Here is a 15,452-nt window from a genome sequence, read left to right as displayed (position 1 = left end):
ATGTCATTGCAGACATAAAGAACTGATGTTTTAGTCCAGATGCTGTTCTTGCCCAACAACCTGTAATGCTTGTGTTAGTGTGATCATCGTTCATCATTGGGCATGGTTGTTTTTTTTTTTTTCACTTAATTTGTGTAAAATAGCATAACCATGGCTCCAACATAAGTTAACAATACTAGCACTAGTGATAAAGCTAAGAGGAAGGCCAGGGACCTAGCTCAGTGGCACAGCATCTACCTGGCAAGCATGAGGCCATGAGCTCAATTCCTAGTACCAAAAAAAAAAAAAATCTAAGAGGGAAATTGTGAGAACTATAATAGAATTAAAGAAACCAATGCAAAATTTGTTAATTTGTCCATTAATTGAAAAATGAACTTGTATAACTTTTGGTTTCAGAGTCAGTGATTAGATTTTCCATTATTTGGGGGAAAAATATGTTCAGTTCTCAAACTTTTCAGTGTTCAAACATGGATGTGGAATGAATTGAGTTCAACAACGATAGTATCACTGTCTTTGATATCAGGAAGGAATTTCTGAGTCATCCTTAAAAGTAATGAAAATCAATACTGTCGTTTCACCTGGAACATTGACAAGGCTTTGATATAAATACTTGAGCATTATAACATGGATGGTGTAGCATAACTTTGAAGACTTTTTGAAAGTATTTTATAAAAAGCTGAATTGCTTTGTTTTTTCCTGGAACTCAGACATAGTATTGCCAATTTTAACTGGATGTCTTTTGGGTTCTCAGGTACCGATAGGAGTCGAGAAGACAGTCCAGAGCTAAACCCACCCCCAGGCATAGAAGATAATAGACAGTGTGCACTGTGTTTGATGTACGGTGATGGCAGCGCTAATGTAAGTAGTTTCGGGCATGAGACCCTACTTAATAGACAGCTCACACAAACTGTTTGTCCTTTGTGTCAACACTTGATGACTGAGTAGCGTTTTTTAGTGAATGTTTGTCAGTTCTTGGCACTTAAGAACTTTTTTTAACTGAGTTAGTTTGATTCAAAAGATATAGTGATTTAAAAGATGAGTTGCCGGGCTGGTGAGATGGCTCAGTGGTCTAAAGCACCTACTTAGAACAAGCTTAGCAAAAAAGCACAGGGACCGCGGTTCAATCCCCCAGCACCACATGCCAGCCAGCCCCGCCCCCTGGTGAGCTGAGCTGGCCACACACACACACACACACACACACACACACACAAATAAATAAATAAAATTAATAATAATAAAAAAAATAAAAGATGAGTTGCCATAAGTTAGGCTATTGATATTTACTGCTTCCTACTAGAAGTTCTCCAGAAAGATTTTGTAATCAGTAAAACGTAAGTTACTTATTAAAAAGATTGTGTTTAATGCAAAATAGCAGAGTGCTTAACCCTAATTCTTACAGGCTGTCTCAGTTCATTACTGTATTTAGCTGTGTACTTACTGACCTCAGCAAGTAGCTTAAATTCTCTGACCTTTAGTTTATCTTTAAAATGAAGATGGGGCCAGAGAAATGGCTCAGTAGAAGAAGTGCTTCCCTGGCAAGTGCAAGGGCTTGAGTTCAATCCCCGGTTCTGCCAAAAAAAATTTAAAAAAAAAAAAAAAAAAAAAAAAATTGCCCAACCTGGGCTCAAAGTTGGGGCTGGTGAGATGGCTCAGTGGTCTAAAGCACCTACTTAGAACAAGCTTAGCAAAGCATGGGGACTGCGGTTCAATCCCCCAGCACCACATGCCAGCTGGCCCCGCCCCCTGGTGGGCTGAGCTGGCCACACACAAATAAATAAATAAATTAAAAAAAAAAAAATGAAGATGACGGGGGTTGGGGAGATGGCTCAGTAGTATAAGCGCTTGACTGGCAAATGCAAGGATCTGAGTTCAATCCCTGGTTCCAACAAAAAAACCAAAACTTCATCTTGGGGCTGGGGAGATGGCTCAGTAGAATAAGCGCTTCCCTGGCAAGCATAAGGGGCCTGAGTTCAATCCCCGGTTCCGCCAAAAAAATAAAATAAAATGAAGATGACAGTAATTGTGAGTATTAAGTAGTCTGAGTGAATGGGCTTGCAATATAGTTTCAGAGAAGTCAGTGCAAAGCTGTATGAGTTTACCAGCTACTGCTCAGTTTTTAGTTCTGTAGTTATAGAAAATGTTTCCAATCTCTGGAAAAAGTAGGATAAAAAGGAAGAAAATAGAACCAGAAACATTAAAAAAGCGTTGTAATCTAAATTGAAGAATTACAGTTGCTTTTTTTGAGGTTTTCTTGACTGAGGTAAAGCAGAAACCAAGGAAAACCTCTTTTGGCCTTATACCCTTTAAGAAAAACTCTTTATTTCATAGGATGCTGGCCGTTTATTATACATCGGCCAAAATGAGTGGACACACGTAAATTGTGCTTTGTGGTCAGCGGAAGTGTTTGAAGATGATGATGGATCATTAAAGAATGTGCATATGGCTGTGATCCGGGGCAAGCAGCTGGTAAGAAAGAGTCTGGCTCTGTTTGTAGATGTTCTTCCTATGGGGAAATGCTGCTTTTCGCTGGGCTTTTTTACAATGTTTCAAAGTAGTGAAGCCACCAAGTATGGGGGTAGGTTGTAGGCAGATTGAAAGGGGATACAAAAGAAATAGGAAATAAAGTATTATCTGATTTGGGAGATAATTCGTATAGATGAGAAAACTATTGAAAGGGACTTAGGCTAAGTGATCTTAAAGGACACAGTTGAACCAATGTTCTGAAGTTCTATAGAGTAAATTCATAAAATATATACAGATATAGATAAGGCATGTGGAACCAGGCATGGGGCTACTCAAAAGGCTGAGGCAGGAGTTCAAGGCAGCTTAGCGGGATCCTGTCTCTAAAACAGAAGACAATGGTAAATAGCAGATGACAGCAATCAGAAAAGGTATTGATACGATAAAAAGTTTAAAACTGTGTGGTTCAGGGAGTGGAAGACAAGGATCATCCACGAGAAACCAACCAATAAACAAAATAGCAGGGCCAGCCCAATAGCTCAGTGGACTAAAGCACCGGCTTAGGCAGAGCACAGCGGCCCACCTGCTGTGCTAGACCCGCCCCAGGGCATGCTGAGCTGGCGATTGAGACTGGGCATGGTGGCGTGCACCTGTAATCCCAGCACTTGGGAGGCAGAAAACAGGAGGATCACTGTGAGGCTGATCTGTGTAGTATGACCCTGTAGACCCTGTACTAAATTTTTAAAAAGAGAGAACAAAATAGCATGTGCCATAAAGCATGTGAGTTGTCTGGCGAGTACAAAAAGTCTTGCCTGGAGAAGAATTGGGATTGTGACTATAACAAAATAACATGGTGACATACAGGGCCAGTTAAAGGAAAGCTTTGAATCGTGTAAGTTTGTCGTTTGTGAAAGCTAATAACTAAAGAATTATTGTTTTGACTAGAAAAGTCTTTGTAGAACTCAGTCCCTTTGGGATAACTCTTCTTGCAAGGTGACGTTGCCCCCATTGATCTTCCGGGTTTTGTGTCTTATCAATTAACCGTGCATCCTAGGGGAAAAAAAATTGTTTTGCTCCAAGTTCTAGAGCCAGTTGTAATATTTTAGGTTGATAGTTACAGTGCCTCGTGGATAATAGGAAAAAGATTTGAAGAAGCTCTGTGATTCGTGTAATTTCTCTGTAATTCAGCAAGTAACCAATACATAAGATGAGTTGTAGAAATCCGAGAACAGGGTGATTCTGTAGAAGAGATGGCAAATGTTTTAAAACATCTGAAAATCTGAATAGGGATATATTCTTTTGGCTCTAGAGATGTGAATTCTGCCAGAAGCCAGGAGCCACTGTGGGTTGCTGTCTCACATCCTGCACCAGCAATTACCATTTCATGTGTTCCCGAGCCAAGAACTGTGTCTTTCTGGATGATAAGAAAGTATATTGCCAGCGACATCGGGATTTGATCAAAGGCGAGGTGAGACAGCTTTAGTTGCTTTTTTGTTGTTTTCAGTAGGTTTTTTTAGAGCAGTTTTAGGCTCACAGCAAAACTGAACAGAAAGTATAAATTTTCTGTATATCCCCTGCCTCTACAGACATTCAGCTACTTCCATTACAGTGATACGTTTATCACAATTGAACCTACACTCATACGTCTGTATTATCCACAGGTGGTAGTTGTCATTAGGGTACTCTCTTGGTGTACTGTCTCAGTTACTCTTCTCACTGCTGTGACAAATACCCCACACTCAAAATGAAGGAAGGAAAGCTCACAGAGGTTTCAGTCCATATTCAGCTGGCTCTAAGGAAGAGCAGCACGTGGCAGAGTGCTACTGTTAATGGCAGTGGCAAAAAACAGAGCCAATGGGAGAAATGGCGGCAATAATGGCAGCAGAGAGCAAGTCTGTCTCCCTTAAATCGCATTCAGGCTCTCTGTCCCAGGCTGGGTGCAGCACTCACATCCACAACCCCAGTGGATCATGAGTTAATCACAAACTAGAAGTCCTCACCATGACTGCATGAGGCTTTGGGGGCACAACTAGACACAAACCATAACTTGCACATTACGTGGTTTGGACAAATAAACAATACTGTGTTTGTTTGGTACTGGGAATTGAACTCAGGACCTCACATTTGCCAGACAGGCGCTGTGCTGCTGATCCATATCCCTTGCCCTAACAATACTATGTATTTGGTTGGGTATGGTGGCACTTCAAGCCCGGTTTGGGCAACTTCATTAAACTCTGTTTCAAAATAAAAATACACATAGGGCCAGGGAGATAGCTCAGTGACATAAGCGCCTGCCTAGCAAGCGCAAGTTCCTGAGTTCGATCCCTGAAGCCTCTTTATTTACTGTTGAATTCATACTATTTAGTGAAATTCTGTATCATTTGTAATTTTCTCTTTTTTAATACTATTTTGTATTCTCTTTAAAAAACAAACAGGGGCTGGGGAGATGGCTCAGTAGAATATGCACCTGCCTGGCAAGCGCAAGGTCCTGAGTTCAATCCTTGATACTACAAATAAATTAAAAAGAAAATAAATTCTTTCTACTATTAAAGTAAAACAAAATAGAAATTTTGGTCAAAAAAATAAAAATACACAAAAAAAGTACTGGTGCTGTAACCTACCATCAAGGCTCTGATTCAATTCCCAATATCATAAAAAACAAATAAATAAAAACATGTATCATCATAGTATGTGTGTTTTCATTTTTATTTTATTTATTTATTTTGGTGCTGGTGATCAAGCTCAGGACCTTATACTTGCCAGGCAGGTGTGTGTGCCACTGAGCTACATCCCTAACCTGTGTATTTTCATTAGTCCAGAAATTCTCTGTTTTGCCTGCTTGTCCATTTTTCTCCCTTACCTACTGGGCAGCTACACATCTTTTTATGTTCCATCATTTTGCCATTTGGAAGTTTCCCACAGTTGGAATTGTATAGCACATAGCCTTTTCAGACTGGGTTCTTGCACTGAGGAACATGCATTTAATTTTCTTTTCATGGCTCATGTGGTTGCTTTTTGTGAATTCTCTAGGAAAATTCTCAGGAGGGAAATACTGAAAAAGAACAAAGTAGTGAATTCCATTTTGCCTTCCTACTATATGTTTGTAAACTGATCTCATGTGACAAATAAAGAAATGCTGCTTACAAAACAAGAGGGTGACCTGCCATGCCGACCTTGCCCCCAGGGTGCGTTGAGATGGCAATTGAGACTAGGCGTGGTGGTGCACACCTATAATCCCAGCTCTTGGGGAGCTGTAAACAGGAGAATCACTACGAGTCCAATCTAGTAGTGAGACCCTGAACACCCTGTAGACCCTTCCCTAAAATACAGGAAAAAATTATAAATAAATAAAACAAGAGGTGATTTTAGAGATGTTTCCCTTGAGTCAACACTATAAGTATAATGTGTAAAGGGTTAACAACAACCTTGGGTTTTTATTTAAGGTGGTTCCTGAGAATGGATTTGAAGTTTTTAGAAGAGTGTTTGTGGATTTCGAAGGCATCAGCTTGAGAAGGAAGTTCCTAAATGGCTTGGAACCAGAAAATATCCACATGATGATTGGTATGAACTAGACCTTGGCTACTGGGCAAGACTGTGTTATGATTTGGCCACTTTCTAGTACTCATTATAAAATGATGCCTGTATTATATTCTCGAACCCATGTTTCTTCCTTTGGTCAGGCTCCATGACGATTGACTGCTTAGGAATTCTGAATGATCTTTCTGACTGTGAAGATAAGCTCTTTCCCATTGGATATCAGTAAGTAGAACCATAAAGAAAAGACAGCAGCCTCTAAACTTGAGCACCCTGAAATAATGTGCAGGTTATTAAATGTAAAGGTATATTCATTAACTATGTTTAATGGCTGCTGAAAACAATTTTTACTAGTTCTCTGGTTCACTGCCTTGTAGTTTGGGACTAAAGAGTCACGTCAGGTAAGCCTAGTTATAAAAGCAAAGTATTAATGGCATAATTTCAGAATCATTTTCAAATAAAACCTAAGTAAAAATCACAGGATCAGTCTCTTAGATTCTTCTAAATACCATTTATCCAGGCACAGAAGTTCAGATGCTTCCTTGGATCAAACACATCATGTTCTGCCTGCAGTTTTCTTTCTTTTTTGGGAGTAGGGGAGGTGATGCTGGAAGTAATCATCTGAAGCCTTGACAGACAAACTTTACCATCAGATTGAGGAGTTAGAGCTCAAAAATAAGAAAGAATGGCTCAGAATATTTCCTAGTCTTAGAAGATGGGGGCCAGGGACATAGCTCAGGGGCGTAAGGTCCTGAGTTCAATCCCCAGTACCACCAAGAAAAAAAAAAAAAAAGATGGACTATGACAGATCTAATAATTAGAGACATTATTTTACTATGTTATTATTGCAGAGAAGTTTTCTAAGGAGTTTTAATTCCATGCCTCCTATGGATAGGAAAGCCTGGCCAAAGGACATTAGGTAAACTCCCAAGAGCTCAGAGAGCTATAGGCCTAGCAAGATTAATCATACTATGCATCTAATTAAAATATAATAATAATAATAATAGAAGTCTCAATACAGGTACCTATTTAAGCTGTGGTGGGTCAGGGCTCATTAGTGACTCTGGTAGCCTGTAGACACAGCAGTGCTAGAGTCTTGCTCTTTGAAGAAGAGCCTCAGGTCTGCCAGAGGTTCATAAGCATAGCTTTCTTCTTTTGAATGATTTTTTGCCTCACACAGTTCAGGTAGGGCTGGCTTGATCCTAGAATGTAGAGTTTTTCTTTTCTGGGTTTTAGTGTGTTTTACTGTTTGGAGTTCCAGTTTACAGTATAAAATAAAATAATTTGGGGGGGGCTAATCTTATTGGGGGGCTTGGAGATGGAAAGAAGGTACTGAAAAGGCGTGTTAGACAATGAGATCCGATTTCTTTGGCAGGGCTGGATCTCTGTTCCGCCTCTCCAAAAGTTAAAATAACATTTTTTTTTTTAAATCCAGAAGTCAAAAAATAAATAAATAAAATGTAAAATAAATAAAAATTTAAAACCCAGAAGTCTTACATCATTTTTGGAGAGGTTGGGAAACAAGAGGACTTCAAAAAATTTGGAAGGGCCAGCCAAATAGCTCAGCGAATTAAAGCACCTGCAAGCAGGTACAGGGGCTACGGTTCAATCCCCAGACCTACCATACTGGCCCCACCCCCAGGGTGCGCTGAGAGGGTGTTTGAGACTGGGAGTGGTGGCACACACCTGTAATCCCAGCACTTGGGAGGCTGTAAACAGGAGGATCACTATGAGTCTGATCTAGTAGTGAGATCCTAAACAACCTGTAGACCCTTCCCAAAAACATAGGTAAAAAAAAAAAAAAAAAAATTGGAGAATCCTCACTATGGGAATCTATGCTGAAAGGACTCATGAAATAAAGCTAATTCTCTCATCTACATAGACTAGGGATCCAAGGATGAGGAGAGGTTTTACAAAAGACAGTTTCTGCCTCTGTCCTCATGTGTGCTGTTTTCCAACCTCGTGCCAGGTGTTCTCGTGTGTACTGGAGCACCACAGATGCTCGGAAGCGCTGTGTGTACACATGCAAGATAGTAGAGTGCCGTCCTCCAGTTGTAGAGCCAGACATCAACAGCACTGTAGAACATGATGAAAATCGGACCATCGCCCATAGTCCATCATCATTTACAGGTAGGTTTTCTTTCATCAAGATGAAACTTGATTTTGAGTTTTTGGGGTATGTGAGATTAGCAGTGTTGTGGAAAATGTCATTCATTTGTGAGGTCTCCTTTGTTCCTAGTTTCTGACATTACCTAATAGCTAGTTATTTACTAGTTCATTTCTTTGCTATTTCAATTGAGTTATTTCCTACCACAGAAAGTTCATCTAAAGAAAGTCAGAGTACAGCTGAAATTTTAAGTCCTCCATCACCAGACCGACCTCCTCATTCACAAACTTCTGGCTCCTGTTACTATCATGTCATCTCAAAGGTCCCTCGGATTCGAACACCGAGCTACTCTCCTACACAAAGATCCCCTGGTTGTCGGCCATTACCTTCTGCAGGTAAAGAACTTCACTGATGTATTTGACCCCAGGAGGTCAGCCCCAAGGTTAATTGGTAATGCTTTCAGGCAACCTCAGGTTGATGACTTGCTAACTGAAAAGTTTTTATTTACCCATAAATATAGAAAGTTAAAACCAGTGATTTCCAGACTGTTTTTCATATATAATAGGTTGTCTTTTTCTCTTCTGTTCAGGAAGTCCTACCCCAACTACTCATGAAATAGTCACGGTGGGTGATCCTTTACTCTCCTCTGGACTGCGAAGCATTGGCTCCAGGCGTCACAGCACTTCCTCCCTGTCACCCCAGCGTTCTAAACTCCGGATTATGTCTCCAGTGAGAACTGGGAACACTTACTCCAGGCACAGTGTCTCCTCAGTCTCTGCCATTGGGTCTGGTACAGATTCTGAGTCAAGTGCCAAAGCAGTTGATCATGCCTTAGGGCCACTAAACTCAAGTGCTAATCTAGGGCACAACACTCCCACCTCTTCTAGTTTGCAAAGGACAGTGGTTACTATAGGCTCTAAGAACAGTCACTTGGATGTATCCTCAGAAATGAAACATTCTAGTGCTTCAGACTTGGCATCTAAGAGCTCCTCTTTCAAGGGAGAGAAGACCAAAATGCTGAGTTCCAAGAGTTCAGATGGATCTGCACATAATTTGGCTTACCCTGGAATTCCTAAATTGGCCCCACAGGTTCATAACACAACTTCAGGAGAATTAAATGCTAGTAAAATCAGCACTTTTGCTGAACCCTCTTCAGTGCCATTTTCTTCTAAAGAGGCCCTCTCCTTCCCACTCCATTTGAGAGGCCAAAGGAATGACCGAGACCAACACACAGATTCTACCCAGTTGACAAACCCATCCACTGATGAAGACACTGAAATGAAAACGTTGAAGCTTTCTGGAGTGAGCAATCGATCATCCATTATCAATGAACATGTGGGATCTAGTTCCAGAGACAGGAGACAGAAAGGGAAAAAATCTTCTAAAGAAACTTTCAAAGAAAAGCATTCTAGCAAGTTGTTTTTGGAACCTGGTCAGGTGACAACTGGTGAGGAAGGAAACCTAAAGCCAGAATTTGTTGATGAGGTTTTGACTTCTGAATTTATAGGGCAAAGACCGTGTAATAATGTTTCTTCTGATAAAATTGGAGATAAAGTCCTTTCTATTTCAGGAGCCTCAAAAGCTCCCTCTATGCAAGTAGAAGGATCTGCCAAAGAATCACAAGCATCCAGGAAACGCACAGTCAAAGTGACACTGACACCTCTAAAAATGGAAAATGAGAGTCAATCCAAAAATGCCCTGAAAGAAAGTGGTCCTGCTTCTCCTTTGCAAATAGAGTCAGCATCTCCAGCAGAACCACTTGTAGCTTCTGAAAGCCCAGGAGATGGTCCAGTGGCTCAAACAAGCCCCAACAATACCTCAGCCCAGGATTCTCAAAGTAACAACTATCAGAATCTTCCAGTTCAGGACAGAAACTTGATTCTTCCAGATGGCCCCAAACCTCAGGAAGATGGCTCTTTTAAGCGGAGATATCCCCGTCGCAGTGCGCGTGCACGTTCTAACATGTTCTTTGGGCTCACCCCGCTGTATGGAGTCAGATCCTATGGTGAAGAAGACATTCCATTTTACAGCAGCTCCACGGGGAAGAAGCGAGGCAAGAGGTCTGCTGAAGGCCAGGTGGACGGGGCTGATGACCTAAGCACTTCAGATGAGGACGACTTGTATTACTACAATTTCACTAGAACAGTAATTTCTTCAGGTGGGGAGGAGCGGCTGGCCTCCCATAATTTATTTCGAGAGGAGGAACAATGTGATCTTCCAAAAATTTCACAGTTGGATGGTGTCGATGATGGAACAGAGAGTGATACCAGTGTCACCGCCACAACGAGGAAGAGCAGCCAGATTCCAAAAAGAAATGGTAAAGAAAATGGAACCGAAAACTTAAAGATTGATCGTCCTGAAGATGCTGGAGAAAAAGATCATGTCATTAAGAGTTCTGTTGGCCACAAAAATGAGCCAAAGATGGATAACTGCCACTCAGTAAGTAGAGTTAAAACGCAGGGGCAGGAGTCCTTGGAAGCTCAGCTCAGCTCATTGGAGTCGAGCCGCAGAGTCCACACAAGTACCCCGTCTGACAAAAATTTGCTAGATACCTATAACACCGAGCTCCTGAAGTCTGACTCAGACAATAATAACAGTGATGACTGTGGGAACATCCTGCCATCAGACATTATGGACTTTGTACTAAAAAATACTCCCTCCATGCAGGCATTAGGTGAGAGCCCAGAGTCATCTTCCTCAGAACTCCTAAATCTTGGTGAAGGTTTGGGTCTTGACAGTAATCGTGAAAAAGACATGGGTCTTTTCGAAGTATTTTCTCAGCAGCTGCCAACAACAGAACCCGTGGACAGTAGTGTCTCTTCTTCTATCTCAGCAGAGGAGCAGTTTGAATTGCCTCTAGAGCTTCCATCTGATCTCTCTGTCCTGACCACCCGAAGTCCCACTGTCCCTAGCCAGAATGCTAGCAGACTGGCTGTAATCTCAGATTCAGGGGAGAAGCGAGTAACTATAACAGAAAAGTCTGTAGCCTCAAGTGAAGGTGACCCAGCTTTGCTGAGTCCAGGAGTAGACTCTACTCCTGAAGGCCACATGACTCCTGATCACTTTATCCAAGGGCACATGGAGGCAGACCACATCTCCAGCCCTCCTTGTGGTTCAGTAGAGCAAGGGCATGGCAACAGTCAAGACTTAACTCGGAACAGTAGCACCCCTGGCCTTCAGGTACCTGTATCCCCAACTGTTCCCATCCAGAACCAGAAGTACGTGCCCAATTCTACTGATAGTCCTGGCCCATCTCAGATTTCTAATGCAGCTGTCCAGACCACTCCACCTCACCTGAAACCAGCCACTGAGAAACTCATTGTTGTTAACCAGAACATGCAGCCACTTTATGTTCTCCAAACTCTTCCAAATGGAGTGACTCAAAAAATCCAACTGACCTCTCCTGTTAGTTCTGCAACCAGCGTGATGGAGACCAATACTTCAGTCTTGGGGCCCATGGGAAGCGGCCTCGCCCTCACCACAGGACTAAATCCAAGCTTGCCAACTTCGCAGTCACTGTTCCCGCCTGCTAGCAAAGGACTGCTCTCCATGCCTCATCACCAGCACTTACACTCATTCCCCTCAGCTACTCAAAGTAGTTTCCCACCAAATATCAGCAGTCCTCCTTCAGGCCTACTAATTGGGGTTCAGCCTCCCCCAGATCCCCAACTTTTGGTTTCAGAAGCCAGCCCGAGGACAGACCTCAACACCACAGCTACTCCATCCTCTGGACTTAAGAAAAGACCCATATCTCGACTACACTCTCGAAAGAACAAAAAACTCGCACCCTCTAGTACCCCTTCAAACATTGCCCCTTCTGATGTGGTTTCTAATATGACATTGATTAACTTCACACCTTCCCAGCTTTCAAATCACCCCAGTTTGTTAGATTTGGGGTCACTTAATACTTCATCTCACCGAACTGTTCCCAACATAATCAAAAGATCGAAATCCGGCATCATGTATTTTGAACAGGCACCCCTGTTACCACCCCAGAGTGCAGGAGGCAATGCTGCCACAACTGCAAGCACAGCAACAATAAGCCAGGATACTGGCCATCCCCCCTCGGGGCCTGTGTCTGGCCTCGCATCTAGCTCCTCTGTCCTAAATGTCGTATCCATGCAAACCACCACAGCCCCTACAAGTAGTGCATCAGTTCCAGGACATGTCACCTTAACGAACCCAAGATTGCTTGGGACCCCAGATATTGGCTCAATAAGCAATCTTCTAATCAAAGCCAGCCAGCAGAGCCTAAGCATGCCAGACCAGGCTGTGGCTTTACCCCAAAATTCAGGAATGTTCCCACAATTAGCGACATCTCAGACACCCTCAAGTGCTGCAATGCCAGCTGCATCTAGTGTCTGCGTGTTGCCCTCTCCTCAGGCTGTAGGCATGACAACTGCATCACCTTCAGGGGAAGCAGAAGAACACTACCGGTTGCAGCATGTGAACCAGCTGCTTGCCAGCAAAAGCGGGATCCTCTCCCAGCATGATCTGGATTCTGCTTCTGGGACCTCAGCCTCCAACTTCCCCCAGCCAGTAGATACTCCTAATAGCGCAGGGCTGGAGCAGAACAAGCCTTTACCCTCAGCCATGCAAGCCAACTCGGCCTCTCCCAGGGGCTCGCCATCCCCTGGGCAGCAGTCAGCAAGCTCCTCAGTGCCAGGTCCCACTAAGCCCAAACCAAAAATCAAACGAATTCAGCTGCCTCTAGATAAAGGGAATGGCAAGAAGCACAAAGTTTCCCATTTGCGGACCAGTTCTGAAGCACACATTCCAGACCAAGAAGCCAATGCCAGCTCCCTGCCCTCTGTCACAGGGTGAGTACTCCGAACACTAGCTGTGCTAGGTCTGGGAGCTTGTGCTTTGGCTGAGGCACTAATGAAGCAGCAGGCTTTGGGGCGGGGCTTTAGGATCTCAGTAATACTGCTTGGGGATTTCAACTTTAGTTTTCTTTTGTTTCTCTTCTAATGATTATAGAACAAAATTTAGCTCCACTGGTATAGATAGTTTTACTCTTGAATAGAACCATATAATTCTTCACTCTTATTTCAGAAAGTATTTCTTCCTCACCTTTTTTTTCTCTAGTTTTAAGATACTAGAGAATGATTATTCTTTTCTGTGGTAAAGACTCCTGTTGTAAAACATCCAGAGTCCTTTATAAAAACTTTATTATTGAAGTATTATGTAGAAAGTGTACAAGTAAATGTGTAATTGTGTGTGCACCGTGTGGCCAGCATGCCAATCAAGCCAGCACTACTGCCCCTGAAGGCTCCCAGTGCCCTCACTGGTTAGTACCCCTCAGGTCATCATCATTCTAACCCTTTTGGTCATAGGTTACTGTTGCAGGCTTACACATTTACTTTACTGCATATGTACTGGTTTCTTGAAAAGACTCAAATGATTGTGTTCCAGGACTCCAGGAGCAGAGGCTGAGCAGCAGGATACAGCTAGTGTGGAACAGTCTTCACAGAAAGAGTGTGGGCAGCCCGCAGGGTGAGCTGAAAAATTTGTTCTCTATAATGAAGCCCTCATCTTTGTCCACCTTACTTAACGAATAGTTTATCCTGATTTGCCTTGATTTTGTTTCATTGTCAAGTTTTTTGGGTTTTTTTGTTTTTTTTTTTTTAAATGTATGTGTGTGTGTGTGTGGCCAGCTCAGCCCACCAGGGGGCGGGGCCGGCTGGCATGTGGTGCTGGGGGTTTGAACCGCGGTCTCTGTGTTTGCTAAGCTTGTTCCAAGTAGGTGCTTTAGACCACTGAGCCATCTCACCAGTCCCTCAAGTTTTTTTTTTTAAAAGGAATTAATACAAACTCATTTTTAAAACTTAGGGGCTGGTGAGATGGTTCAGTGGTCTAAAGCACCTACTTAGAACAAGCTAAGCTCAAGCAAAGCACAGAGACCTCGGTTCAATCCCCCAGCACCACATGCTGGCCCGCCCGCCCCCTGGTGGCTGAGCTGGCCACACACTAAATAAATAAGTAAATAAATAAATAAATAAATAAATAAATAAATAAAACTTAACTAGCATTATTTAAATAATGGGTAATAGTTTCATTTGTCTTGCCCACTCCTTCTCAGTTCATTCCTGAGAAATAACTTGCTAATAATTCAGCTTTATACATACAGGCATTTACATGCATATACAGATACATGTAGTATACTTGGGTTTTTTTTGTATTTTTTAGGGAAGGGTCTACAGGGTGTTCAGAGTCTCACTACTAGATCAGACTCGTAGTGATCCGCCTGTTTACAGCCTCCCAAGAGCTGGGATTACAGGCGCATGCTACCATGCCCAGTCTCAATCGCCATCTCAGCATGCCCCGGGGGTGGGACTGGCATGGCAGGCCTGGGGATCACACCCCTCGCCCCTGTGCCCGCTTGCAGGTGCTTTAATCCACTGAGCTCTTTGGCCAGTCCTCGGATATATGTAGTATATACATGATACAACTACACCTTTGACATGAAAGGAATAATATTGTACATACCATTTTTTACTTGTTTTCAATTCACATTATTTTGCATACATCTATAGATAAAGTTCGCTTTTTTTTTCCTCGAGATAGGGTCTCGGTGTGTAGTTCTAGCTGGACTTGAACTCACTTTGTAGTGCAGGCTGGCCTTGAATTCACAAACTCTTGTCTGCCTCTGACTGCTGTGATAACAGCCATGTACCACCATGCCTGGCTTTTTTAGTGTCACCTCTGATATTATTGTAGCTCTTCAATGATTTATTTTTTTAACAATTATTTAATTAGTATAACATATGTTGACATCCATTTGGATCATTCCACAAGTCATTTAATTTTGAAAAGTGAGAATTCATAGTTGTTCACAGACTCATGCAGGTTACTTTGTAGTTAAGCCAGGTAAGTTATTCAAGTAACTAGAGAACTGCTGCTGACCTTCCATTGTGTACACTTAGTTAAACAATAAAATATGAGTATCAGGAGTATACTCATTGTTAATTTTTAGGAAGGACTCATAAAAATGATAGTTTTGTATAGCATTCACTAGTGTGCTAACATTCATTCAGCAGGTTTTACAGCAAGTACCTATAGTTCATTTTCTATTAGGCATTTTGCAGAACTGACAAAGCTGTGTCGCAGATAAATTTTAAACATTTTTATCTTTGAATTGAAGAACCAGCAGATGTTGGATCTCACATTTCATTTTCTTTTCATTAGACAAGTGGCTGTTCTCCCAGAGACTCAGGCAACACAAAATCCAGCAAGTGATCAAGAAAGTACAGGTATGTGGGTGGGTAATGGGTCAGAATCAGAGAATTCTAAAGCTGGGACTACTAAAATCACCTACTTTATCTCCTGATTTTCTAGATATATATATATA

General features: G+C 42.2%; 1 protein-coding gene across 1 annotated transcript in view; it reads left to right on the top strand.

The window, feature by feature from the left end:
• Nucleotides 1-15,452, top strand: part of Kmt2a (lysine methyltransferase 2A) — a 90,301-nt gene that overhangs the window by 62,078 nt on the left and 12,771 nt on the right. Inside the window, 10 exon segments of the mRNA XM_023721191.1 lie at nucleotides 752-858; nucleotides 2,329-2,466; nucleotides 3,770-3,928; nucleotides 5,904-6,021; nucleotides 6,141-6,219; nucleotides 7,964-8,124; nucleotides 8,311-8,496; nucleotides 8,691-12,921; nucleotides 13,517-13,597; nucleotides 15,290-15,354. Of these exon segments, the coding sequence (XP_023576959.1) occupies nucleotides 752-858; nucleotides 2,329-2,466; nucleotides 3,770-3,928; nucleotides 5,904-6,021; nucleotides 6,141-6,219; nucleotides 7,964-8,124; nucleotides 8,311-8,496; nucleotides 8,691-12,921; nucleotides 13,517-13,597; nucleotides 15,290-15,354 (5,325 nt within the window).

This window comes from Octodon degus, unplaced genomic scaffold, assembly GCF_000260255.1.
Source record: "Octodon degus isolate 3935 unplaced genomic scaffold, OctDeg1.0 scaffold00080, whole genome shotgun sequence".
Taxonomy (NCBI): domain Eukaryota; kingdom Metazoa; phylum Chordata; class Mammalia; order Rodentia; family Octodontidae; genus Octodon; species Octodon degus.
This window is presented reverse-complemented; position numbering and strand designations above follow the sequence as displayed.